A 27,228-nucleotide genomic window follows, 5' to 3' on the forward strand; every position below is an offset into this window, starting at 1 on the left:
TTACAATAAAACATACAATGTTGACTAGAATACAAACTGAATCTGTGAGTGAAAGGGGAGTAAACGCTGCAACCACAGGACATTGACAGCATGTATCACTATAATGCGCCTCTACAAAGTGGCTATAGGTTTGCTATTGTCAGGTAGGAAACAGACAAGGAACTTGCTTTAATGTAGTTGCATAGCTATAGACAGCACTCTTAACAATATTTCTTCACTGATACAATAGCAGTTTTGACAACAGAGGACATTTGCGCAAACTTTTCATTCAATGTGCTTATAGTAACTAAGTGTCCAAGCCTCATTGTCTATTTGAAAACAAATTCAAATTCACTTGCTTTGGAACAAACCAGCTCCTTGTAACTATACAAACAGTAACACTACCAATAAATAGCTGCATCAACAGAGAACCAACTTTCTCAGCAAACGGGCCGGAAATTCATTTACGCTCCAACTCCGACACCGCTTTCTGCAGACGCCACATGGTCCGCATGAACACAGCAGTACTGCAACAGCCTGAAAACCCTTTCACTATCAATGTATAGAAGAAAGGCCTATGCAAAACAAAACAGAACACTTTTCAGCCACAAAGGATGTCCGACGACCACAGACTTGGCGAGCAGACGTTTTCTAGACGTTCCGCTACCTGAAGTTCTGCAACAATCAGCCGAGTGCGCTGCACGAGACGTTACACGTACACACCAGGGGGCGAGCTTAGTGCCTCACTCCAGTTCCATGGGTGGAGTCACTTCTGGTGGGCTTTTCCGAGCACGAACCTGAGGCGCGACCATTTTGGGCCTCTGGTACGGCGTTGCAGCTTTGGGGGATGGTGTGGTAGTAAAGCACGGTATGGGCTCCAGGGCGGCGTAGCGTTCGAGCAGTGCTATCCGCGAACGAACTTGCTTTTGCAAGGCTTCGGCCGGTGAACCTGGCTCGACCGCGATCGGCTGCTTGGGCAACACAAGTCCGTCAAGATCGGCCGCGGCCGACTGCTTGGGCGTGGCTCTAGTAGCAGCACAAGGTGTCCGAGCAAGGGCAGTGCCATTAGGCGTTGCAAAGCGTGCGGGCCTTGAGATCACTGGAGTTGTGCACTGCGGCCTCTGGACTGCTGGGCTGAGTACACGTGCTGGGGCCTGCAGCCTGGCCAAAGCAGCCACCACAAAGCCTGTGGGGTCCTGCACAACACCGCATATATCAGGTGACGGTAGTAGGCAACATAAGGGGAAATGGTATTAAAAGCACGTTTCCCCTTGCGTTGTAAAAACTTGATGGGGGATAGAAATGTTGCTTGGAAAATTATTGGACCACACAGGTTTCTAGTGCATAATAGCAAGGTTACTGTTTTCTTCCACGGAAGGCAGGCAAAATTAGCTTCGTACAAGGTGTAAAAAATATGCTGGTTTGTGCAGCACTGTGAGTGCCCGTGTCACCTGCTCCGTGTGTCACATTTTTGGCAACATTGTTGTTTGTGGTGTTTTGTACACAGCCAGTTTTTTTGCGGAGGTGCTGCAGCCTCGTGTCGGTGCGCCTACTGAACAGCAAGACTAAAGCACCTTTGCAACAGGCCTGCAGAACACTGAACACTGTTAATGTAAAAACCCTGCTAATAATGTGCGATGCAGACACCAACCTCTTGGTAGTGTACACTGCGCTGTGCTCTGGACCAAGCAATCGTACCTACCTAACCCTCTTTTAGTGTGAAAGCACCATTAGCCTACCTTGATCAGTTAAACTCCTCGTCAATGAATTCTTATTAATGAAGCCGCTTATATTTTACAGTTTATGACCCCAGCAAAGGTTGGCGTGCATCAGAGCAGGTGGGCAATTTGACCATGTGTCACACATTGCCCACCTGCTCTGATTGTGCATTGATGTTAATGGCGTCAACCGGTGTTCACAGCTGAACACACAAATATGATGTTTCTTAGCGAATGGCAAGTCTGAACTTGAGGATAACCTGATGTTAAAGGGACCCTGCAACACTTGCCATCGCCTACTAGTAATGTATTTTGGGATAAAGTCTATTGTCCCAGAAATCTCCTAACGCAAGAATTATGAAAATCCGTTCACAATTAACGAAGCTACGCGCGATGAGAAATCGCGCATAATCGTTCCCTCTCAACTCGACCGCGACAGCGCGACGAAAGCTGCGCGCTCTCTCCCGGAGAGGGGGGCGGCTCGCGGCGTTCTCTTTGGCGGCCTTCGATACATCACATGCCGGGTAATTTTCTCCTTTTCTCTGCAACGCGGAGGGGCCTATTTTCGGTCTGGTGCCACAAAAAAGCAGGCATGGGTGCCTGCTCGCAAGTGCGCGCTCGGGCTGGTAGGGCGTTTTTCAAGCAATAAACGTTTGTAGTCGAGTGGTCCCGTTGAAAGGGAAGTATTGAGCTCATCACTCAAACTCCGCGCGCACTCAAAACACAAAAGAAACGGCAAAACTGTGCCTACAGGTTCAGGCATACAAGAGGTTCGTACACAGCGATGACGACGACGGAAATGGGAGAATCTAGCCGCGAAGTTGACCAGTGACAGCCGCTCGGGCAGCCATGGCCTATGTGACGTCCCTTAGGCCATGCATAATGAGGACAACTGAAGAGAGAGCGGTTGGTTTTTCAGCGTCTTTCACATCAATTTGCGCGCTCACCGCTTCACGTGCACGTGTAATATTTGGCTCAGGTATTCCTGGCAGTGTAATCTAAACGTCGCGCAGGTTTACTTGCACTGCTCAAAGAGTGTTGCAGGGTCCCTTTAAGCCTTAAAATATGATGTTAGGCCTAGGTCATGACTTGAGGTCCAACGTCAACCGATACTCATTGGAAAAACTGCTCATTGTATGAACCACGAGCTCAGAGTGAAACATTAGGCCTAAGCAGACACATACCACGATACATACCAACAGAGCAGTACTAACCAGCGGGCGTGTTTGACAAACCTGTCCGCCCAGATGCACCCCCCATCTACTGATTTGGTTGAAACACTCCTATTCTCTCGAGCAACTGCTCATACAGCTGCGTTGTTCGACTACACTGGCATCAGGGTAAAGGCGTGGGTTTTCATGTGAACATCAAGGGTTCAAGCCCCAGCAACTCGAGTATTTTTGTGAGGACGCGCAATTATTTTTACTGCAAAATATATCTTAGGTAAATTCTATGCACTATTTTAGAAAATAATGATGGTTTGTATCTGTAAGGTCGGTCAAACAGGCCAGCACGTATAAATAGCAATTATTTTTACTGCGAAATATTGTTTAAGTCAATTCTATGCACTCTTTTAGAAAATAATTAAGGTTTGGTATGATGGTAACATGTCAATAGTTTTGCGATCTTTGTAGTACGATGCAAGCTGGGGGGCGTACTGTAGGGTGCATCTAGGTGGACATGTTTGTCAAATGCACTTTAGAAGCTTGGTGGCACCAAGCAATCAATGAAATACCCAATCAATAATTTGAGCTTAAGTGCTAGAAGGGTCACCCACAGGAAAAACAAAAATTCTGTGCCTGTTCTGCGCAAATCCAGTGTCTGCAGTCTGAAGCCTGCCAAAGCACCACATACCAACAGGGTGGGGTATTGTACAATACTTTATAAGCGAAAACATAAGCTGCTTTCACAAGATATTTTGCGGTTGTCACTCCCACACCGGCTCTCCATTTCTCTTTTTTCCTCTTTAATAAGTCAGGTGACGTCAGTCCAAAGGGGGAACAACAAAGAACTGTCACTGCAAGCTGTAAAATACAACCTCTAAAATCAATCAAATGCGAATGAAGTGGCTCATATTTTTTTTGTGTGTAGAGAATATAGTAATGATGCAAAGCCTTGTCCATGTCGACTAGGTTCACTCAGGCATTGAAAGGATAATGGGAACAAAGTGAACACACAGTGAATGCAGAAAAGACCTACACTGCAAGTGCTTTGGACAAAACCATCTTGTCTGTTACAGAGGACGGCCTAAGCAAACAGAGCCTAGGAAACTATGCCCAAGGTGAATTTTTTATTTAAAAAATTGGGCTTGGGTATAAAACATTTTTTACTTCTAATTTTTTACCGGTAAAAGGCAGATTAAACAACAAAATGGCACTATGTGCAATACACTCGAGGCAGAAAGTTAATTCTGTCTCAATGTGCCTTTGTGAGCAAATTGCCTTTAAAATGAATAATGCTGAGAATTAAAGGCCAATTGCAGTAAAAACTTGAGACCTTTTGAAAACCCATTTCCAAATAGTCTACCTAAAAAAAAAGAAAACTGCAAGATACAAAATATGACACCTGAAATAGACAAATGCATGCCACACGTGACGTAAAAAAATTTACTACATTGAAACCGTAATTGAGAAGAGCACGGCCAGTACAGCCAGGCTGAAGTGATGTGGCAGCAGGCGAGTGAGTGGCCAGCCGGCTGGCCGCCAGCAGCTTGGGAGAAAGCAGGCATGCAACCTCTGCATGCGGGGCAGCCCTGGGAGAAGCGTGCCCAGCAAAGCTCAACTGGTTCTCCAGCTGCCTGGCTGGCCATTGGACCAAGCACCCGGCTCGCAGAAGACTGCCACTTCCGCTTCATGGCTGTCTGGGCCATCTGCTGGCAGGTGTGGCATTGTCTGCTATGGAGCTACCGTATTTGATTAACTGGGCATTTCACAGCACTATGTCTCTTCTTCATCATCATCATCATTGCCGGCCTCTCTACGCCCACTGCAGGGCAAAGGCCTCTCCCGTAGATCCCCAGTTATCCCGGTCCTGCGCTAACTGCGACCCATTTATCCCCGCAAACTTCTTGATCTCATCTGTCCATCTAACGTTCAGCCGCCCCCTGCAACACTTGCCTTCTCTAGGGATCCACTCTGTTACCTTAATGACCAACGGCCATCTTGCCTTCGCATTACATGCCCTGCCCACATCCATTTCTTCTTCTCAATTTCTACTAATACGTCCTTAACACGCGTTTGTTTCCTGACCCACTCCGCTCTCTTCTTGTCCCTCAATGTTACAGCCATCATCTTCGGTTCCGTTGCTCACTGAGTCATCCTCAATTTAAGGTGAACCCTTTTAGTGAACCTCCAAGTTTCTGCCCCGTAGGTGAAAACCAGTAAGATGCAGCTGTCATAGACTTTCTTCTTCAGGGGCAATGGTAGGCTGCCATTCATTATCTGTCTCTTATCATTTAGTTGTTAGTTCTGCATGCTCAAGATGATATTGGCTGAAGTGAAATTTCAGCGCAGCTTGTCTTTAACCACATTGCTGAGAGCAATGCCCAACAATTGCCATGTGTATCACACCTTCCTCCAGTGATTTCATTCAAAGACACAGCATGTGCGCAAGTTCAACACAGTTAAGTAAGCGGCAGTAGTGACAGCTAAAACTGCACTTGTGCGCCACTCGAAAAAACTGGGTTCGCGAAAAGCGACGCTTCCAGTCCGCTCTGCGCTCCCAGCACACCTGTTTTCACCAGCGGGCAGAGAAGGGCACTGTGCGCACCGGAATGGAGGCCTTGAGTGCCAACAGGGCACGCTGGAGGTCCCCGCCAGAGGGCGCACTCGTCACCAGGGAGAACTCGGTCGTCTCCAGGGTGGCCATCCGCTCCCCACTGCCCGTCCTAAGCGTGACGTCCGTCGCCGAAAGGAACTGGCCCTTCTCGATGCTGTCCCCGGCGGGCTGCAGCAGTGACGGCAATGCACGGGATACACAAGATTAGCTCAGGGTGTCCACCCCCGTTTCCCTTAAAGTGTGGCATCACACAGCTATTTGATGCCTCCCGTAATTATTGTGCATCCCCAGAAGTGACATTACGCACTACAAGCAGACCACGTTTACTCAAGACATCTGCCAACGTCGCGGTGCTAACACAAAGAAGCCTTGCACACACTTCGTAAACAGTTTAAGCTGATCTTCCATTGCGAATGCACAGTAAGCAGTAGACAAGGATCTCTTTGACACAACAGGATCAGTCCCCATGCACCCAGGTGAGCATTGTCTGTGGAACAACAGCAGGACTCGCAGGACAGTGACCTAGTGTCAAGCAGCACAGGATCCGAAGGACAAGGAGCGGATAACAGGGCCTGTACCAGTGCTTTCTTGTTGGCCACCAAGTGTACAAAGTTGAGCTTGGCATCGGCAAGCGTCAGGACAGTGCCTTCCTTGTGGGGGCTGACGCGAACCACACAGCCCACAATGTCCACAGCCCGGCCCTGCGAGCCGCTCTCCGTGAGAAGCACAGGAAAGCTGGTCACCTGCAAACGGGGGAAGGAGGACACCGCTTTGTGAACCAAGAAGCGTGCGAGCACCGCCTCATGAAACATCACGTCAACTGGGCCTGTACAAGGTTGCATGCAATGCTCAAGTTCCCAAATGACATTGCCACTGCCACTGTGGCATCTCTCAGAATTTTTGCACACTGTACATCACAGGCAGCTGTACAGCCCCTGTGCTTTGGGCACTCCAAAACGGCCACTGTCTTAAAGGCCAACTGCACTCAAATTTTTGACACTGTAAAAATAATGTCACCTAATAGTACACATAAAAAGAGTGCAAAATACAAAATACTACGTTTCGAACATGAACGCGAGCTATGCAAACGGCTCACGGCATTGGCGTTTTCGGAACCGAAGCTGAATAGAAAAGGCGGGCATTACCGGTGGCCGGAAGTGACGTACGTGATGGAACGGAGGTGGCTGTGGGGGAACCGGCGGCCGCTCAGAGGCACCTTAAAACGTGTGGTAGCATCGCGTTTCGCACTGTTACTTCCACAGAAGAACTCCCACTAACGTTCGCCCAGTATAAGGGAGTTCGGCGCAATTTCGACATCGCGTTGCTATCAATCGAAAAGAAGTAGACCGTACGACAGTTATTTTTACATCAGAATAACTGCCATTGTAGCAATCCTTGGCATTGCGAGTAAAAAAGCGGGCCTTGATTTACAAAGCTAGTTGCTCGTATGATATCGAAAAGCAGCTTTGGTTACCCGGCGCCTAGGTGGTCACATCGCTCTCTTCGAAGGAAATAAACCGTACACGGGTGGAGGTCAATAACAATTTTTACTACACATTACGTGCAAACACTTTGTGAATATCATCCCAGTATTTTTCGTCTTGCTGCACATCGAAAATGGAATTAAAAAAGGGATCTAAAACTATTAGCCAGCTTCCACAGCCAAATAATGCATTAAAACACAAAAAACATTACCTATCTACAGCTGTTTTCTACTTTCAACAAAGAGATGTGCTGTTGAAAACATTTAAATTTCAAGTAGACTAAATCTAGTGCTCTACAAAAGTAAATACTTCACTTGGGAAATGAAAAAAAAATCAAGTTTGTTTAGGAAAGGAGCAGTTTTGTTAGCTTTCACACTTCACGAAGACGACAGCCAATGTTTGTGTGGATGTGTTTGTTATTACGAGCAAGGCTAATTTTGGTTCACTTAGCGAGTGAGGCAAAAGTTGCACAAACGTTTATACCCGCATGTAAAACAACTCCAGTTAGGTCGCAAAACTTTGGACAGGTCTAAGGGATGGAGGTGGTGTTGGCCCAGCCGAAATATTGCAAATATTAGATGCGGAAGTGCAATTGGTCAAGAATTTATTAAAGATCCTTTTTTTCTGTGATAGATGCAATAGGAATGACAAATGTAAGGCAAGTGTGCGTGTTGCGCTATTTTTTTTTAGTAGAAAAATTATTTCCAAGTAAAAAGAGATTTGCTAGCTCGAGAATGTTCGCAAGCGCTCGCATAGTTTTTATACGCTTCTCATCTCTTTTAGCGCACTGAAAAAAGGGGGATATTGCTACCTATGCAGTTAGTATGAAACGTGATGGCGACGGCGGTGCAGCGCGGTGGTGTAGCAGAGAAACCCCAAGCGAACGCGTCCCTGCGCCCGGTGGAGCTCCGTGCAAGTCACCGGAGAAGCACGAGCTCCACAGGACTGGTTCCCCAACCTCCGTCACACGCCGCTCGGAACTTGGTTCAGCAACTCTCCGCCAGGTGCAAACGTCGTCTGGGCGGAGCTACTTTGAACGACGGTACCTAGTGTGTTGTGTGTTTACGAAGCTTAGGATTTCGACAAGCTGCTTTTCAGAGCTTAGACTGCTTATTAGAATCAAATTTGGAAGAAAAAAGAAAAAAAAAAAAAGAAAAGAAAAAAGAAAAAATTGAGTGCAGTTGGCCTTTAAAGGGGGACACTGGTCTTAAAACAACTTCTTTTAATTTTCAAGTAAACTCTGCGAAACTTGTCAGACTTGCTGCTTTTTCCCCACTGATTTCAAATATGCCATTATTCTTTCAGTTGGTCAACTAGTTCCCAAGATGATTAGAGATGATTAGCCATTTTTGGTCAAACAATAGACAAAACATTGTTGGTCATAAAACTGTAATCTTTATACTTTCCAATACTATGAACCCTGGTGAACGCAATAATAAAAGCAGTTTTTTGATGCATCACTTGGAACTAATTTTACAGCTCTGGTGGCACCAGTGGTAAGGAACCATTTTGAGTGCCCATTTCAAGCACAGAAGTTTAATGAGCTGTAACATTAGTTCCAAGTGATGCATCAAAAAACTGCTTCGATTGTTGCACTCACCAGAGTTTATAGTATTGGAAAGTATAAAGATTACAGTTTTATGACCAACAATGTTTTGTCTATTGTTTGACCAAAAATGGCTAATTATCTCTAATTATCTTGGGAACTAGTTGACCAACTGAAAAAATAATGACATATTTGAAATCAGCGGGAAAAAAGCAGCAAGACTGACAAGTGTCACAGAGTTCACTTTAAAATTAAAAGAAGTTGTTTCAAGACCACTGTCCCCCCTTAACTTTTGTGCCAACTATATATAGCAATGCAACGAAATGAAATGACAAAATCTCGTCTGCAGCGCCAAAACGTCTTATCTTTTCTTAATAAACCTTTGGTCAACGATCACACGTTTTTAACTGTGAATCAGCTATGCGACATTGAACTGTGCTTGTTGGGATGCTCTGTCACTGTGCTTTGGCCAACTGGCGTTCATTTCTGCATAAATAATGCTCACTGGGTATGCGGTCTACTTGCTCGACATGCAATGAGATTGTGGCTGGTCGGGCAAAAGTCACGTGAGTGGAACAGAAGCACAGCTGTCAATGCTGCAAATCTGGCCTATGCTATGCCTAGAAGCACTTTTGAGTAACAATGCTTCACACGGTAGGTCAGTTCCAGTTTGAGCCATAATTTATGGAGGGCATAGTAATTTCTTGCAGCCCATGCTACGCACCTGTCGCATGTAGTATATGCGGATGTGGTCGGGGCAATCCACAGGCTCAAACTGCGTCGTCTTAGTTGTAGACAGTTCCACCGCACTGTTCTGAACGTCGGGCAGCACCTTCCTGCATCAGAACATCTTGCTATGAACTAGGAAAACTGTGTGAAAGAATGCATTGAAATTGGGATTTCGGTGAGCAGAAGCAAACCTGGCCTCTTGAATGCTACACAGTATCAGGTTGGGGATTAATTTTTTCCGCAGGGGTTTCTGTACCATAAAACAACCGGCACTTTTTAAGCTTTCAGTTCCAGTTTTGTTTAATTATCTGTGGACAACCAGATCAAAACAGATTGTGGTGGTAAGTAAAACGCTGTGCTCTTTTTGTGGACTACTATGATGGAAGACTTGAAACTGCGCAAACCTCGAAAGGTGCTTGAAGATCTAATGAAAGCTAAGAGCACCACCAACAGTCTTCTTGGTAGCTGGGAAACCAAAATGCTCCTTTTTGAAGGATATGTGGATGACTGATTTCAAGACCTAACTTAGTACCATTAGTCTGTACATTAACTGCGTGTACACAAAAAAACAATGCATGCTTTATTAAAAACACTGCTACAAATATAGTGACTATACATGTACTACAAGGTATTTACTATTTAGTAGCTTGGACTAATGGCAAGAGTTGAAGCTACCAGTGCCAAGAATCACTCAGAATGATGTAGACCACCTCATATCTACTTTTACAATTTGATCATTTATAACAGTAAGGTAAGGCATTGGGATAGTTGGTTTTGCACGTTCATAAACCGTGCTTGAGGTTACCAGAGACACACTTTTTAAGGAATACAGACAAACAACTCGAGAGCGCGGTTATTTACAAATTAGTTAACACAGCCAACTTTCTAACATGTTTATCTAGCTAACCATGGCTGAACCGCACTTAAAAAAAAAAAGGTTGGGGGAAGGGGGTGGGGGTGTACAAATAGCAGTTTCTGCAAAACACCTTGAATGGGAAAAAATTCATGGCACTTGAATAAATGTAGACAGGCACAGAGTGAAGCCACAGTCGCACGTGCCTGCTGATAACAATGGCAGCCACGTGCATGTGACAGCACAGCGATGTGCAGTGCGCGAGCATGACAAGGAATGCGAGCCTTGAATGACGTGCTCCATCAGCCAGTCACTCGACTTTAGAACGTTTTTTACTTACAATTACATTTTCAGAGAAACTGCATCATTTGGTGCTCCACAATTTTGCAATAGAAAATTGTTGGCTAGACTCACTTGCTAAAATTTTAACTTTTTTTAAAGCCTGGCCTACTTCCTACACTACTTAAGTGGGCGTGGCGAGATATTTCACAGCAACCTGCAAAATTCAGCATTTCTGACTCGTATTCTTGGTCCAAGTTATGCGAAACACCCTGCATACTTGCACTAAAGACAGGGAGAACCCCGTCGACAGACTGTAAGCTGCAGTTTGCGATTGCCCGCACTTGCCTGGGAGCCGTCACGTTGACGTTGTACAGCGAGAGAGCCCGTCCTTGCTTCAGTGTCTCCCGAGTGTCGTCTGTGGGCCTCCACACACACAGGAGGCAGCCTGGACAACCGGGGGAATGACGGCGTCAGTGTGGAGGGGAAATCTCTCCGGGCTGACAGTTAGAGCCATCTGCTGAACAGTGAGCGTACGACTGGGCTATTGCACTCACAGATGTTCTTGCGCAAGTCTTCCTCATGGATGCCGCCAACGAGCACCTTGAGTACGGGAATGACGACCCTCTCCTTTGGGCACTGTGAGATGACGGACGGAGAGTGCAGACATTCGGTCACTGAACTCTAGTCCAGAGAACCTCCAATTATTCAGGGTGTCTAGCAAATTATTATTTTGGAATTTCCTGACTTTTTCAGGATCTCCCTGACACTTTCAGGTGAATTTCCCCGACTGCTCCAGATGTGGCTACATACGCAAGACGATCAGTGTAAAACACAAAGCACTGCTTAATTTGCAGAGCGCAAGCATCAATTCTTCACCACAAATTAGGGCTGCTGACTAGAGTGCCTATTATTGCACAAAGTCTTTGCTAACATAGATCTTCTCTTTCAGTTTAAGTGTCAGCCCCTGTACAAGGGTTTGAGAGGCATGCATCTCACTTTTTAAGACCATCTATTTTTTCTGGCAGGAGACTGGCTTCTGTTAGAGATTCACTAAGCAGCCTTTGCTTCTTTTTCTTTTATTTCTTTGACAAGAGCAGCAAACTCTTTTCTTGTGCTTCTGAACATCTGATCACACTTCTCTTTCTGTCTTCTTTTTCTGGACTTTCTAAATACCCTGTAGGAATTCCAAACCATCTGCACCTTCTTTCAAGTAATTTCAACTTTGCCCACACCGACTGCTGCCAACACAGCATCCAGCTCAATCCAGCATGCAAACCCTAAATGTTCGGGCTCGTCCTATCGGGATTAAAGGAGCACTTTCTAGACTCCGACATCGGCACTTAAGAGACTTTACTTGTGGAAACACGATGCAAACACAACACAGACAGAAAGTTCCATCGTTCGAGAAACACGACTGAGGACAAAAACAACAAAAGCGTACACCCAACATACCAAGTGCGCACTGCTCAAGATTTCGAGATCCTCAGAGCAAAAAGGCCAAGCGTGTCAACCCTGGTGCTGCTAGCTGCCACACAGGCTTGGATTCGATTTGTCTGCGCTGGCTCTTCCCTTATCATTGGTCCAGGAGAGCAGAGTCTGCACTCCACGCTAGGCAGAATTTATTCATTTTTCACTCTATGACATTTTGAGGTAATTTTCCCTGACTGAATTACCTTTTTGACAATATTCCCTGACAATTCCCCGATATTTCCAGGCAGAAAACGTTACCCTGACAACTCCCGGTTTTCACGGTATTTCCGGTCCCTAGACACCGTTTTTCGGCTGGCACAGTGTGTTTTATAATGAAGGTATTGATTTCTTGGTCAAAGCATTACTGCTGCCCACAAATTCCACCATGAAGAGCACACAGTATGCAGACTTTTCTCCTTCTTTTATTCTCAACGCAGCTTCTACCCTGCTCTACAGGCTTTACAGTTTCGATTCCAGTTTATTAGAGATCAGAATGGCATGAAGCGCGGAAGAATAGCATTGCAGAAAGAGGTCCCATAGTATGGTGCTGCAGTAGGACCTTTCGTCATTATGCGATTGAATAGACACGTAATAGCTGCACACAACATATCTGATGGAGCAGCCTTACCTCACTGTGGCAAGGCGCTGGTGGACTGATCTAGTTTCGTTCCCTACGATGTAGCAAAGCAATCAAAGATGGCACCTGCTTAAACCGGTGCAAAGAAAAGCGTTGCACTCTGCACAAACACCGCCGCCGATTAGAACTTCAGTGCAGCATTCACTTAACACCTATAAGATGACGAGAAGCACAATAGCACAGGCAACCAGGTGCAAGAATGCGGAAGACTGACCTTGTTTTCCTCAACGGCCGCTTGCAAGGCACTCTCCAGCTTCTGCTGGATGTCCGCCTGCCGACGGCACAGCTGTTCTTCCTGGAAACGCCTCAGGAGGTGCACCTGCTCTTCTGTCAGGATTCGCTGAAGTGGAGAAAGAAAAGACTCTTTTAGCGAGTTCTGTCACCGACAATCTCATCTGCCAAAGCCAAAATGTAGCACCCACTATACACCAAGACCACTGACACCTGCTATGGGTGCCTATCAGCCCACTAATCACAGAATGGCACATTAGGAGGTTGATCACAGCATCAATAATTATTTGTAGCTTCGTTTATTTGTGTCACATTTGGTTTTGATAAAATGAACACTAAGGCAGCCGCCACGACAGGATGGCGCTCTTGACATCGTTTTCGTCGCATCACGACCAATGAGTACGCGCGCACGCGTCCAAACCATTTGTGGTTACACGCACCCGGGCAGCATCACATCAGTCCCAAAAAACTGCGATACGATGCACAAGATGGAGTAGTGCGCGAACAGCAGCCGGCGCCTTGGCATACGTCACTGGAGGCCCGACGTCGGCACTTTGGGGCACGGCGCTCATTGTGCCATGCTGATGCTGAAGTCAAAGGAGTATCAGTTCTGAACTTTCTTGTGGTCGCAAGAATTAAAATTGATTTAAGATATGTTATACTAAATGGTTACAGTTAAAACTGCCTGGAAGGTATCTCCATTTACAAAGGAAGCTTTTTATATAAGTTATCTCAGCTTTGAAATTTCGTGTCGGTACCCCTTTAACACTGCTGTTAAGGGTTATAAGCATCTAATTGAGCATTTCGTTTCAGCATACCTCTCGTTTTCAATTCAAAATTGATTTCAAGGTGAACACTCTTACAATTGCAAATCCAGCCTTGGGTCAGAATAAGATTTTCTTGCCCTGAATACTGGTTTGCCACGTGGAACATCATGAAAATAGATTGGTGGAGGCTGTTAAAGCACTGTACTAGCATCACACTTGCTGCCATGCATACAATGAAAACTTCTGGTGTAAGGGGGTTTTACATGAGTGCTACTTTGGAGTTGATAGAAATGAAAAGGAAATTGGACACTGCCTTTCTTCAACTTGTTTAAGAAAGCTGCCTTTACCAGGGCAAAAAACACTGACATGGCCCCGGGAAGATCAACCTGCCTCTCAGAACTAATACTTTAACGGCAGCAGTATGTCAAGCCTGGGTTTGACATACTGCTGTAAAAGTAATGGCGAAACCAAGCAGGAAACAATCGTAGCACTCACTCTTAAGGTAGCGACTTGAAAAAAGTAGGAAAGAATATCACCTCGATTTCCAGAGGGTCTGACGAATTCCTCATGGCTTTCCATATGTCTCTGCCGGAGCTGAGGCCTTGAATCTGCTTCACAGAGTAGGACATCTGAATGCCCGACAGCGAGAGCTCCTCCGCTGGAGTTCCACCCATTCGTGCCAAAGAAGAGGGGGATAAAAAAAGTCATGATTTTACACTACACAACAATGAATGGTTACGACCTTTTTGATGACTGCTTCTGCCAAGAAGGGGGTAAGAAATAATAACAAGAGCTAAAGAAAGGCCGGTGTTGTCATCGTCAGTGAATGTCTAAAGGTAGAGTCATAGGAATGTTGTAGTACAGTTTGTGGTCCATATCAGCACATCTTTTTAACTTCTGCCCAATTAGTTGCCATTATGGAAAGATTGTGCTTTGAGCTTAATTAGCAGTTTTGGCTAAATAGTTTTTTCAGGCAAAACAAAAAATCCAATACAGAAACTCCTGATAGCAGTTGATTTAGTCTATTTGATTCAGTATACAATCACCCTTTATTATTTGTATTTGATTTTAGAAGTTTGTTATTCATGCTCGAAAAGACGTAAGCTCTGTGTGCATGCTGTTCAAACAACAGTGCTTAGTGAGGGTTTGAGGTTAATGCTGCATCTTTTACCAGCATAAACCTCAATCCAGCGCGACAAAGACACAGCACAGTCCACAAGTGAAACAGCCACAAGGACAAACTAACAAGGCAAGCCTTGTCAAAAAAAGTGGTCAGCACGGACAGAGGGAAGAGTACACACTGTCTGTTTTCTCCACTTGAGAGAGAACCTCGGCCGTCAGCTTTTCAGTGAATGCAGACCGGAGCTTCTCGTGCTTTGCCGCAATCACCCGTTCTTCGGCTTCGTTCCGCATCACACCCATGCCATTGGGCAGCATCTCCAGGTACTGAAGTAGAACACAGAGGGGAAATCTCGTCACAGCCACGCTCATTTAGCCTCTCAAAGACAAGCACGTGGTCAGCCATCGGCAGATCCAGAGTAGGGATCCGGATTTCCCGGCTCACCCTTTAATTCTGGAATTGATACCCACAATAAGATGACCCCTCAGGTAGTAAAAAAAATCTAGTTAATGATCTTTTTCTATTTCTTGTTTTTAGGTTATCAAAAATTTCGGTGAATAAAAAAGGCTACCATCCTCCTCCTCCTCCTCCCCATCATCATCACTGATAGAAGCTGACCCCCCCCATGAAAAGAAACCTGGATCTGCCCCTGTAGGCCACAAATGCACCTCGAATCGCACAACCTCTGCCTTCATTTGGGTGATAGCCATACTGCAATGTCTTGTGGCATCTGTGATACATAGTAGGAGTGGAGCCACAGGGTGAGTTTGGTAATTATTTTAGCATGTGACATAACTAAGAGAAAAAAAGCACACTGGGTGCCAGCATCTGTCATGTGTCTATTTCAACGTGCCACACTCTTGGACAGGAAGTATGTTACGTTCCAAGCTCCCATATCTTGTTATTCACTCAAGATGGTGGCAAGGAGGGTTGCAGCACTGGTGGGGTACCAGGAAACTTTGAAATACTTGTTATGTACTTGCAATTTGCAAGTTTTAAGGCCACACTGCTGTGCACAGCAATGACATTTCAACAAAACAGGCCTGCCAGGCAGCACATGTATACGGTGCCAACAATTAAGATGCACACAAGTGGTACATGCATGAAGCTACAGGTACAGTCACCAAAAGCAAAAATGAAACACAAACAGGAAAAGTACAGGGGTCAAAACTGTTAACAACAATGCGCGAACGCGTGGCATTCGATACGTGCAGCGCAGCCTGCTGATAGCCACCAGCGTGACCAGCGAGTTTAGGGTACGGCGCTGCGGCAGCTAGGCATGCAAAAGCTATTGCCGATGCTTCCGTTGTTTTGGGAGCAAGGTTCGACGCCGAGAGTCCCTCACCACGACCGCCTCTTACGTTATCTTACGCTGATAGCCAGTGCAGTCTTGTCTTCGCCTTTGGTATGGTTCCGATCTAAAAAAAGCGTCTACTTATGCTTCCCCCTTTCCTGCACATCCTAGGTTAGAATGGCCATGCCCGGCGCACATTGAACTTTTTTTTATATCGGACTCGTACCAAAGGCAAAAAGGAGACTGCACTGGTTATCAGCGTCAGATAACGTTTAGAATAGGCTTTAGAGGCGGTCATGGTGAGGGACTTTTGGCGGTGAACCTCTCCCCCACAAAACAAGGAAGCATCGGCAACAGCTTTTGCATGCCTAGCTGCCGCAGTGCCGTGCCCTAATCTCGCTGGTCACGCCGGTGACTATCAGCAGGCTGCGCTGTAGGTATCGAAGGCCACGCGTTCGTGCATTGTTGTTAACAGTTTTGACCTCTTTACATGCACAAATGGCGTTCCAAGTTGAATGATCGCATGGCTATGCTACATATTGCGCTGTTTATACATACTTATTAAGAACGTCAGTACTTTAGCCCCATTGTGCAAGTTCACGTTCACACATTTATGACTGCATTTTGCTTGACCGTGACTGTACAACCCACTTGTGCCCGTGTCATTATGTTTCGCCCCGAATAGCTTCGACCATGAGCATCCAATGCCCCCCCAACCCCCAACACGTCACCTTGCCAGAAAAGACATCCCTCCCCACCCACCCACCATGATGGGGTAGGCCCTGATGACCAGGCAGTCCACCCTGCCCACAAGGCCACCCTTGGGGTGCAGGGAGCTGAGGGAGACGCGGAAGGGCCTTGGCACCACAAAGTAGCCCAGCCGGGTGTCCCAGCAGGCACGGCGGGTCGAGTTGTAGCTCAGCTTCAGGGCCGCGTCTGGGGGAGCCTGGAGGGGGGACGAAGCACACAGGGTGATGCGCACCACCAAACAGGTGCATCAGTAGGGCAGCGCCTCTTCACTGCTTGTGACCTAGCAAAGCACAAGAGATGCTAGGGTCCCTCAGTACCGGCAGCACGCTGAAACGTCCATCTGCGCCAACAAGCCTACTAAACACAATTACCGCGGCATTAGTTTAAAAACGTTGCAGGTTCCCTTTACAATGAATGCCATGGTAGCACAGATGGATGGACCTACCTCTAGCGGTGGGCATGCTTCAGAGGAGCCCACGAGCTCAGCGCCTGATGTCAGGATCTTGAGACCAACGAAGATGCGTCCTGTGGACACCAGCTCCGACAGGGGCTCGTCCAGTTCAGCTCGAATGCCGTACCAGCCATCAGTGAGCTCCACTTGCATGGCCTGCAGGGTCACATGAATAATGCTTCTCTTAATGTTTCCTGAATTTTCTGTGAAGCAAGTGAAGCAGGAAAGACATCAATGGCCAGTTACAAGAAGGTGGGGTTTATTCGAAGCAAGCAAGGGGATAAAGCACCCATTCTTAATATTGCCTGATTGATAAAGTGTTTTAATTCCATTCCTTGTGCTACTCAGTACAGATGCCTTCATGTGACGTCTAGTTTGTAAGCAAACTGGTTGCTAAAGCTTAACAGTGATCATTAACCATTGCTCTTGGCACATCAAGAGCCCGAAAGGTGTATGTAACGAATGATTCGGAATTTCAGAGCTTTTCAGAAAACAGCTTGCTCTGATTAGCAGCAAATAAGACAACCACTAACCACCTCTCATACTCTTCATGGCAGCTCCAGAACTCCTATGATTTGCATGGTAGTACTGTAAAACAGCTTTGGGCTTCCAACTTCTGCATTCATAAAAATTCCTATTCTATCATCTCCACAACCAAATATTCTAAGAACTGCACCCATGCTGCTACAGTTGCAGGACTTACGCCGCCCTCCTTGACCATCACGGCAGACACACAGAGCACCAGGGACTTGCTGGGAATATCGTCCCGCTCGTATATTTTTCGCAGTGCCGACCTGCAAAGAAATTAAGCACAGAAGAAAACACGCACAAAATTAACTTTTCCCCCTGAACTACCCACAAATCACAGGCATATTACCGCCACGAGATTTACACAATTTCTGTAATGTTGCAGACAATTGCTTTGATCTCTCTCAAAAGCCCCGTGTAGGTCCAACTTTACTGTAGAGAGAGAGTTTATTTTGATTGAAAACTCATTTACAGAATCAGAAATAAAAAAATAGTCCTCCGGGTTCACTACCTGGAGCTATGGTCGATTTCGATGTCATATCTGTACTTGAGCTGAAGCATGACTTGATCAGGTGTGAGGGACCTGCAACATAAATGTTATACCCTTGTAAAACCCTGGCACCAGACGACGAGAGGAGGGGAAAAGTGCTCCAATGTACTTAGCCAGTTTGCATGGTGCTTCATCCAAAGGAGAGCAGAAAGAGGGCAAAAGGGAAACGAAAGACTAGAACACTTGTGGCCAATGAAATGTGTTGAAAAAAGAAAAAGACGATAACTCGAGATTTCTTGAATCATGATTGCAAATACTATGCAAAAAAGTAATAATAAACCAAAACACATTTTACAACCTCTAGCTGAGAGGAAACAAACACTTAAGCCAGGGCTAAATCACGTAGGGTTTCTACTGACAGTGTTCAAAACATGATTAAAAAAAAAAACCTGTCAGTTCCTCACGATGTTTGTGCTGACCTCCCTCTCTCTTTCAACAGAAAAAAAAAAAAAAAGGCTGGAGAGAAGAAAGCAGGCAAAACGAGTATTTGGTGGCCTACCTTCCCCCAAAGACTTGAGGGCAGTGCAGTTCCATTGATGCCAGCTTCCACACTACCCAGCGGTAATGGTTGTCCAGCCAGCTTTCAGACACAAGCTTGCCATCCACACCACGCATGCTGAGGAAGGCCCTGGAGCCAGGCAGGGAAAAAAATTATGGCAACACTGACTGACAAAAAAACAGCTCAAAAAGCACCCACATTAACTGTTTTCTCAGCCTCCACATTTCCTTCCCACGGTCCCTTGGGGAATTCCCCCCGGGGCTGAGCACATCAAGATTTACCTGTAGAACTCCTCTCGTCCAAGCATCACTTCCGAGGACGACAGCTGCACCGTGGCACCATCTCCCAAGATGAGGAGACTGTCCGAAGCGGAGACGCGAAACACAAAGTCTGCAGCATTCTCCGATGTGATAGTGGTTGTTGAGTCCAGCACACCGTAGCCTTTCAACTGGAATATAAACACTTTTATGTTCACCATGGCAGTGTTGATAAAACTGCGGCACCACACTTTGAACGACCGTGCAGGGTCTTCATATTTCAGCACCTTCGAAAAATGCTGCCGTTTCCACCTGCCCTCTTGCATTTGTGAAGTCAGTACTTATAAACTGAACGCATATGTCGAGGCTCTGGACACAACTACTTGCCGGCAGACGACAAAAGCGTTCCCTATGTCAACCATATTGCACAAGCTCAGGTAGTCATTTCAGTTCCTGTTTGTCATGCAAACAGGAGCAACCCTGTTCTCATATCTACCCAACAATTCGGTTATGGAATAAACCCGGCATGCTAGTCATTGGAAACTGACATAGATTTGACTACAAGGTAGGCCAAATTAGATAGGCCGTTGGAAAGCTGGTCGATAAGATTCATGACGCTCTCGCCATCTCAAATTAGGAACTGCCAGAAAATTTTGCAATTGCGAGTGTTTGTTAATCACTAAGAATTGAAGAAGAGGGGTAGCCAGGTCACCAAAATTGTTCGCAGAACTGAAATTTCCACAAAAGAAATTTTTACATAAGACTTTGTTTTGGTTGAACGTTGTTTGCACTATGTACTTGCAATTCCATGTCGAGGGGTACGTCGGAACAGTTAATTTACGTTTGCTCAAGTGCAGTTCGTTCAAAGGAAGTCGTACTCTGTTCTGCATTTATTTTGTATTTATTGAATACATATAACTACAGTTGAACCCCTTTATGAGAGACACGTACTGGGGAGAAGTTTGTCTCTTACATGAGAGGTCTCTCATAAGCAGAAAACCGTGTCTTCATCCACTGATCACCCCCTAGTTCAATGTGGGCACCATATGACTAAAATAAGCTCAAAAGAACGCTACAACATGTTGCAAAAGATTTATTATAACTTATGTATAGCCCCCAGAATTTATGAAATGGTTCTGAATCTTTGTTTACACTACAACAGCTTCTACAAGCTTTTCCTTCTTTCACTCTTTGTGGAAGATGAAGAATCATAGATGTCGAGTTCACAATCCTGATGCCAGAGTGCACAGCTTCTGCTGTTTGCTCTGGCTACTGATCACGCTTGCAAGACTCAACACCTGTGATGCTTCTTGATTAAAGCCCACTGTGTACTCCCAGTATTCATGGCTTGCACAGAAGCCCGCATGCGCGGTCGCGCTTGTACGCATGGAAGCAAGTTTTAACCACTTCTGTACGTTTGTCAGGGCTTCTCGTCGTCGTTTCATAGCTGAATGAACCGCTGTGTATTTGCTGAAGTTATAATAAATAGTGACTGCGGGCGTCTGTCGCCTCCTTTTAATTCCACAACGGACTACAGTTAGTGACTGGTGGCACCACATCTAAAGTTAAAATGTCCGTTACAGGTGAGATTGTTGACCAAAATTTAAGGATAACTTGTCCTTTATAACCATCTTCTACACCCGATGTCTGTTACAAAAAAGGTCAATTTAATGGGAATGATAGGGCAGCCAACCATGTAGGTGAATAGCCTCTCTTGTACCCAATTGTCTCTTATATCCACGCCTCTTATGCCTGTGCTACACGGCAACGTTCAATTGACAATTGAACGGTCACTTGCAAGTGTGCTCTATGTAAGGCCTTTGAAACCGCCGTGTAGCACAGGTATTTTAAGGGATTTAACTGTATTTTATCCCACCAGAGAAGCTTTGCAATCCCTCTAGTATAAGGTTCCGGTTTGAATTTACCACTGGGGATATGACAAGGACCCAAAGGGAAGAATGAAATTTCTCTCGCCAAGTTCCTTGAACATACAAAATTTTCTCAGCATTACTCCTTTACTCTTAACAGCAAAGTACAAGGAAAAAAAAAAGATTTCCTCTCAGTAACAATGTACCTCTTCCAGCGAGTAGAACTTGGGACGTTCCCCCTGCAGAGCGTCCTTGAGCGACAGTCGTGGCCCCTTGGTGACCTTCCGCAAGATCCACAGCTTCCCCGGCTGGACGGCCTTTCTCTGGAACAGGCTCCGGGGTGGTCCGCCAACAGCGCCTCTGGGTGCCACAGGCGTCGCCGCCTTGCCAAAGCCGACAGTCTTGAAAGGAGTAACAAAGCTGGGCGTCCTGACTCCGGGTCTCAGCTTCGAGGCAAACATGGGTGATGGCGTGTGCCCCAGCCTACTCAGGCCCCCCACTGGAGTTCTCTTATCAGAAGCTGCAGAGGATGCAGAGACATTCGGGCTTGGCCGAGCTTTGCCAGCGGTGGGAGTGTACTGCTTCACCCCCGGTTGCGCATTCTCTTGCTTCGATGTCAGAGCAGCTACTTCTTTCTTGTTGTCATTCTCTGGTGCTGCGGAGTTCTTCGAAACCGACACGGCTTGTTCCAATCCTGCTGTGAAGCTGGTGTGGGCGCCATCCTTCGATTCTGCCGCAAAGTGCGGGTGCAAATGAATCGCTGGTGGAGAAGTATTGTTTGTCTCACCAAGGAGCTCCTTGGATTTTTTCAGGGAGTCAGCAGAGACCTCCACGATTTTTCCAGAGCCAGTTGAAAAAAACGTGCCGACAGTTTTTGGCTGCGGCAGGTTATCTGAAATGCCGGCCGTGGTGTCGGAAAAAAGTTGGTGGGCGCGAGTAAGGCCTTCTTCCTGTATGAAGACGCTTTTGCCTCCTGCCGTCATGAAGCCTGATGCAAGTGCTTTTGACTTTTTCAGTGCATCCACTGAAATGTCCACTTTCTTGCCCGATCCGGTCGTGAAAAATGTAGGCGCAGTCTCATCCGTGTGGGCAGGAGCTTCACAGAGGAGCTGACGGGCTTGGTCGAGCGCCCCTTCTTGTATAAGCACAGGTTTACCGCCAGCTGTTGCAAAGCTCGATGTGAATGCACCTTGTGCTGCCTTTGACCTGTTCAATGAATCGACCAAAACACCAACTTTCTTTCCAGACCCAGTCGTGAAAAATGTAGGCACCGTCTTGTCTGTATCGGCAGGAGCTTCAGAGAGCAGTTGACGGGCTTGGTTAAGTGCTCCTTCTTGTATAAGCACAGGTTTTCCTCCGGCTGTCGCAAAGCTTGATGTAAATGCACGGTGCGCTGTTTTTGACTTGTTCAACGCGTCAACTGAAGCGTCCACTTTTTTTCCCGGTCCCATTGAGAAAAATGTAGGCACTGTCTCGTCCGCGTTGGCAGGAGCTTCAGAGAGAAGCTGATGGGCTTGGTCAAGCGCCCCTTCTTGTATGAGCACAGGCTTTCCTCCTGCTGTCACAAAGCTCGATGTGAATGCACCTTGTGATGCCTTTGACTTGTTGAATGAGTCAATTGAGGCATCCACTTGCTTTCCCGACCCTGTCATGAAAACTTTAGGTGCAGTCTTCTCATCTGCAAGAGCGGGAGCTTCGGAGAGAAGCTTACGAGCCCGGTTGAGAGCTCCTTCCTGGATGTACACCGGTTTCCCACTCGCCGTAGCAAAACCAGACACGGATGCACTCTGCGGAGCCGGCAACTTCTTTAGCGGGTCAACTGAGACATTCACCGACTCTCCCATGGACCGCGTAGGCGTAGCTTTTCCCTCCGCCTCATCGTTGCCTGCCTCTGCAGTGGCTTTGGAAAGGAGCTGACGGGCACGGATAAGACCTTCTTCTTGTACGTAGACTGGCTTGCCTCCAGCTGTTGTGAAGCCAGATTCCAACACACTTGGTTTTGCACAGCCAAAGCTTATCAGAGAAGGTGCCTGTGTTTGGTGTTCAGTTGGGACTGCCTGATGGCGCCTGCCATCTGCTGTGGTGAAACCTGCCGCTGTTCTTGGGCTATCGCAAGCATCCTGCGCACCGCCTTCCCCTTCAGTGCAGCTGGCAAGACTGTTCTTGGCAAATAACACTGATGACTTCAGGACACTCACCGCAGCTCCACTCGCTGTTTTGAATCCTGTCAAAACTTTGTCGGCATTTTCCGCTGCACATGCCCTGGGGGTGACTTTGGGTCTAGTGTCATGGGCATTGCCATCATTCATCTCGTAATCCCAATGCCCATTCACCATCAAGTTGGACTTTGGGTGAGGACTGTTCCACTCAGACGTGTGCGTCTCCGAATCGGCACCTTGTTCAGGCATGTTGATGGACTGTGCCGCGGTATTTCCAACATGTCCTGTCCCCAACGGTTCATGCAGGCTTTTGAGGTTGCGATGTTCTATTGGGCGTCTTACAGAGCTTGTGGGCTGCTCCTTCTTTACATCGCTATCAGAAGCTTCATCAGCCATTAGCATTCGCTTTGCAGTGCTGAGTGAAGATTCCAGCACAACGACTGGCTTCCCTGACCCGGTCTTGAAGCCAGTTGAAAACCGACAGTCTTTGCCAACCAAGTTTGTTGTGAGGGAATGGCTGCTGCCACCATTTAGCTTGGGTAGTACAGCGACGCTGCTGTCATCGAAGTTTGAAACAGACATAAGCTGCTCAGAATTCAGCTTTGTGTCCTCTCTCAGTCCTCTTGCTCTCCCCCTCTTGGTGGCAATGCCAACATGGTCAGAATGAACTTCGCTGCTTGAGGAAGTGCACTGGGTGAAGCCAACATCAGTCGCCTCAAGGCAGGCAATTGTGCTTTCAGCCACCTCAAACATCTGAGTTAGTGAAAGGTCTGCTCTTCCAAAGTCACAGTCACTTTTGTCTTCCACGAAGGAAAAGTCCTTTGACACACTACTGAAAGATTCGTCACGTGAACTCGACTCTCTTGACGGCGTTTTATCGACAGTTTTAGGCAGAACGTCTGCAGCATTTTCTACCCTAGACCGAGTGCTTAGCAGAGGGCTTGACTGGCACGCAATCACAGGCTTGCTAGCATTCCTGTCCGATGCGACAGTCGGGCGTTTACCTGCTACTGCCAACTTTTCTGCTTCAATCACAACTGCATTAGGCGAGCTGTGTTGGTTTTTTCGCATTTTGGCACTGTTTGTGGAAAGCTGGGGCTCTTGTGGAGTGAAGCTTCTCTTCGGCGTTGCCTCACCAATGTCGCCAGCTGACCTTGTTGCACTCTGACAATGTTGAGGAGCAAGGAGTGAGCCATCTCTGCACCTTATCGGGGATGCTGCCTTAGGAGCAAAATGACTATCGCCCCTGGGTGGCTTTTGTGGGCCTGAGGTTCTCGAAGCATTGAAGTCCTCTTTTGAGCTGCCGTCAGGGTTGAGCCCAGAATGCTCTTCCCCGTCAGAAAGCACGTCTTTGAACTCCTCGTCTTCCAGAAAATCTTCGACTTCAGACGACACGCTTTGGCGGTCTTTTGTTGGCAAGCGGAACAAGTTCTTGGGAGCAAGCTGCAGGGGCAAAGAAATAAAAGTTAACGAAGAAGTAACTGCGTGAAGACAACGTGTGAAGTCGCGGCGAATCAACCATTTGACCTTAAAACTCCGCTGTGCAAACTGTACGGTTAAAATAGACACGAGTTTGACAAACAAATTTAAGACAAAATTCAAATAAAAGTTATTATAAAATTCAAGTAGCAAGTCACCTCATTGATTGAAAATGCAGCTTCGAGCGCAAATAAATAAAGAAATACAAAAAAGAAAAAGGAAAAGCTGCAAACTAGAAGATGATAGAAGAACAATAATGACTATGGTGAAATGCAAAGGGACTAAAATTGTTTTGTTTCCTGTAATTAAAAGATGAATTGTACAGTTGAGACAGCACTTACAACTTTGCCGTCCCCCTTGGCACCTGAGGGAAAAAAACGCAAATATAACAAGGTGTGAATATAAAGACCCTACAGTAGGATAATGGCGTAGCTGTTCAACTATGTGCAAAAGCTAACATACGGGTTCGCTGGTTGGGCGGTGTCTCCAGCGATGGGGACCAGTGGGGGCTTGGGGTTGCCGTGTTAACCCCAAGGCTCTGTGGAAAACTTTTGGGCAAACCTGGTGTCTTGAACAAGTTCGGCCTGCATAGTTCCACCAGCAGTTACTAAAATGCACGTTAGTACAAAGTTCCATTCTCATGCTCAAACTTTAAGCTCACAACAACTAGCGTATAAAGGCACTACATCGGCTAGGAGACACAGTGTGTGTTTGCGGAGGAAATTATTCCTTGTCCCCAAAACACAGCTTTATGGTCGCAAATGACAGCAAATTTACGTTTTACATCTGGCATTTTGAAACGGGCTCAGGTACAGCGGCAGTCAGTTGTATTCTTTGGCATGCATGCCAATATGATTTTTAAGAAGGACAAAGGAGAAAAAAGAAGGCTTTATTTTTAAGAATTGTGGGTCGCAGACCACTTTTAGCACCAACATTTCATCTTTAAAGGAGTACCGACACAAAATTTCAACGCTGGGGTAACTATGCAAAAAGGTTCCTTTGTATATGGAGATATCACCCAGGAAGTTTTAACTATAACTGTTCATTATAACATATCTCAACCTCTGCATGCATGAGAAAGCTCAAAACAAATTCCCTTTCGACATCGGCACCAACATAATGCATTGAGAGCCTCGCCCCAAACTGCTGACGTCAGGACTCCCGTAACGTAGCCAAGGCGCTCGCTGCTGTTGGCGCACACTGCTCTGCCTTGTGTTACATGTCACAGTTTTGGGACTGACGCCATGCTGCCTAGGCATGTGCGACCACCGCCGATCTAGACATGCTCACATGTATACAGACCAGCCGACGAGAACAGTGACGTCAAAAGTGCGCTCCTGTCATGATGGCTGCCTCAGTATTCATTTTGTCAAAACCAAAACTGACACGCATAAACAAGACCGTAAACCACAAATCACCACAAAAACAGGGCTCGTCTTTTCAGTGACAGTTGTGATATAAGCAATAGTAACCCGATAAAACAGCAAGCAAACAACAAAAAAAAAAAACTTGCCCGGCTGGCACAGGTGATAGGGGAGTCCAGTCTAACATGCTTGCGTTGCGCTGACAGCTGGCGGCCGACTTCGGCGTACTGGCTCCGGATCTTGGCGTCTCGCCATCGTCACGGGACAAGCACGGTGACACGATAGGTGTGCAAGGGTTTGAGGACGGATTACTGCTACTCAGAAATCCACTGCACTCGGATATTTGCGAATCCCGTTCCTTGGCGAACCAGTCCTGGTCAATTGGACCCAAGTCTGCGAATACGGCAAGCAAGAAGAGGGAACGGCTCGAGACATAGGCAGATAGACAAGCGAAATATGTACAAAACAGTAACCTCACCCTTGGCTGTATGAGAGACAAACGCCTCGAATAGAGACTGGTGACTGTCATCGTCGTCGTACATCTGAAATCGTGCTTCATTGCGAAATTCATCGCGGCTCATTTTCGTGGCGGGTGTTTACGGACGGTCCCTTTGCTCTGCATGAAGAACAAGCGTGAGAGATAAACAGGTTGTTTTATCGTGCAGTACTGAGCTTACCGACGACGCATCGAAACGTCAAAATCACTGCAAATACATTTTACTACGGTTATGACCCACAAAAGGTACTGCAGATACATGTAAATACTTGATGTTGCACGTTGACGCGTACTTACTTTGGCACCCCCTGTACCAACAAAAGTAGGCGCTTCAGGATGCGTGGGTTATGTCATTCACTGTACAGACGGCCATCCAGACAGGATATGTTTAAAGCCACATAAAAGCGTCTAAGAAGCGAGAGCACTTCACTTAAACAACCCCTGTCAGAAGAAATCTGTAAAAAACGCGCGCTACGTGCAAAGCTGCTTTTTGATTTATTTTTTGATTGGATTAGCTTGGATTGGATGTGCGGGAGTTGTATCCACGAAATAAAACCTTGCGCGCATCACTACAAAGTGAAAAAATACTAAACGCGAAATATAATATCAATGTTATTGTCACTAATAAATAAACTGTTCTTTTGTTCGTTAAAGGTTTATCGTTTATCTTTGGATCAAAAGGTATACGGTGGCGCCCCACTAGTTCTTTGCCAAATGCCCAAAGTAATGTCTGCTGCGAAGAGTTTCATGAAACTCTGCTGTCTGCTCGATGTTATGAGAACTTATAAACGTAATTTCGTGGGCGAACTGGGAGAAAGAAAACATGCATATATGTTGGGCAGGATGTTCCACGATTGTCTCTGTGTTCTTTTTTGCGTGAGCATGCGTATGCTCCTGTTACGATCCTGCGCGCCACGACCCTGTTGGCGCGTCCTGCAAA

At 46.5% G+C, this 27,228-nt stretch overlaps 1 protein-coding gene across 2 annotated transcripts; it reads right to left on the reverse strand.

The window, feature by feature from the left end:
* Positions 1 to 2: 2 nt before the first annotated feature.
* LOC144174396 (uncharacterized) lies at positions 3 to 26,809 on the reverse strand. Of its 2 annotated transcripts, none has more exons than XM_077703076.1 (21): positions 26,586 to 26,809; positions 26,271 to 26,408; positions 25,942 to 26,185; positions 24,891 to 25,012; positions 24,770 to 24,792; positions 20,997 to 24,392; positions 18,947 to 19,113; positions 18,666 to 18,794; positions 18,128 to 18,199; positions 17,792 to 17,882; positions 17,083 to 17,244; positions 16,654 to 16,833; positions 14,775 to 14,919; positions 14,010 to 14,131; positions 12,690 to 12,815; positions 10,923 to 11,004; positions 10,710 to 10,813; positions 9,229 to 9,336; positions 6,053 to 6,217; positions 5,466 to 5,642; positions 3 to 1,175 (listed from the first exon to the last, which is right to left on the reverse strand). In XM_077703076.1, exons 2-21 carry the CDS (start codon positions 26,371 to 26,373, stop codon positions 723 to 725), a joined length of 6,171 nt encoding a protein of 2,056 aa, XP_077559202.1. In that variant the 5' UTR covers positions 26,374 to 26,408; positions 26,586 to 26,809; the 3' UTR covers positions 3 to 722. The 2 variants fall into 2 exon arrangements, with proteins under 2 accessions (XP_077559202.1, XP_077559201.1); XM_077703075.1 differs by having other exon boundaries at positions 9,229 to 9,340; positions 10,714 to 10,813; positions 14,010 to 14,140; positions 14,772 to 14,919.
* Positions 26,810 to 27,228: the final 419 nt, after the last annotated feature.

Source organism: Haemaphysalis longicornis, unplaced genomic scaffold (assembly GCF_048455015.1).
Source record: "Haemaphysalis longicornis isolate Haplotype H1 unplaced genomic scaffold, Haemaphysalis longicornis Haplotype H1 scaffold_3, whole genome shotgun sequence".
Taxonomy (NCBI): Eukaryota; Metazoa; Arthropoda; class Arachnida; order Ixodida; family Ixodidae; genus Haemaphysalis; species Haemaphysalis longicornis.

Excerpts from the sequence above, each read along its gene's own strand:
- LOC144174396 (XM_077703075.1), bottom strand. The coding sequence starts at position 26,373 with ATGAGCCGCGATGAATTTCGCAATGAAGCACGATTTCAGATGTACGAC. Across the intron at positions 16,834-17,082 it reads AAGCATGCCCACCGCTAGAG|GCTCCCCCAGACGCGGCCCT; the intron begins GTAGGTCCATCC and ends TCCCCCCTCCAG. Across the intron at positions 5,643-6,052 it reads TGGCCAACAAGAAAGCACTG|CCCGCCGGGGACAGCATCGA; the intron begins GTACAGGCCCTG and ends TCACTGCTGCAG.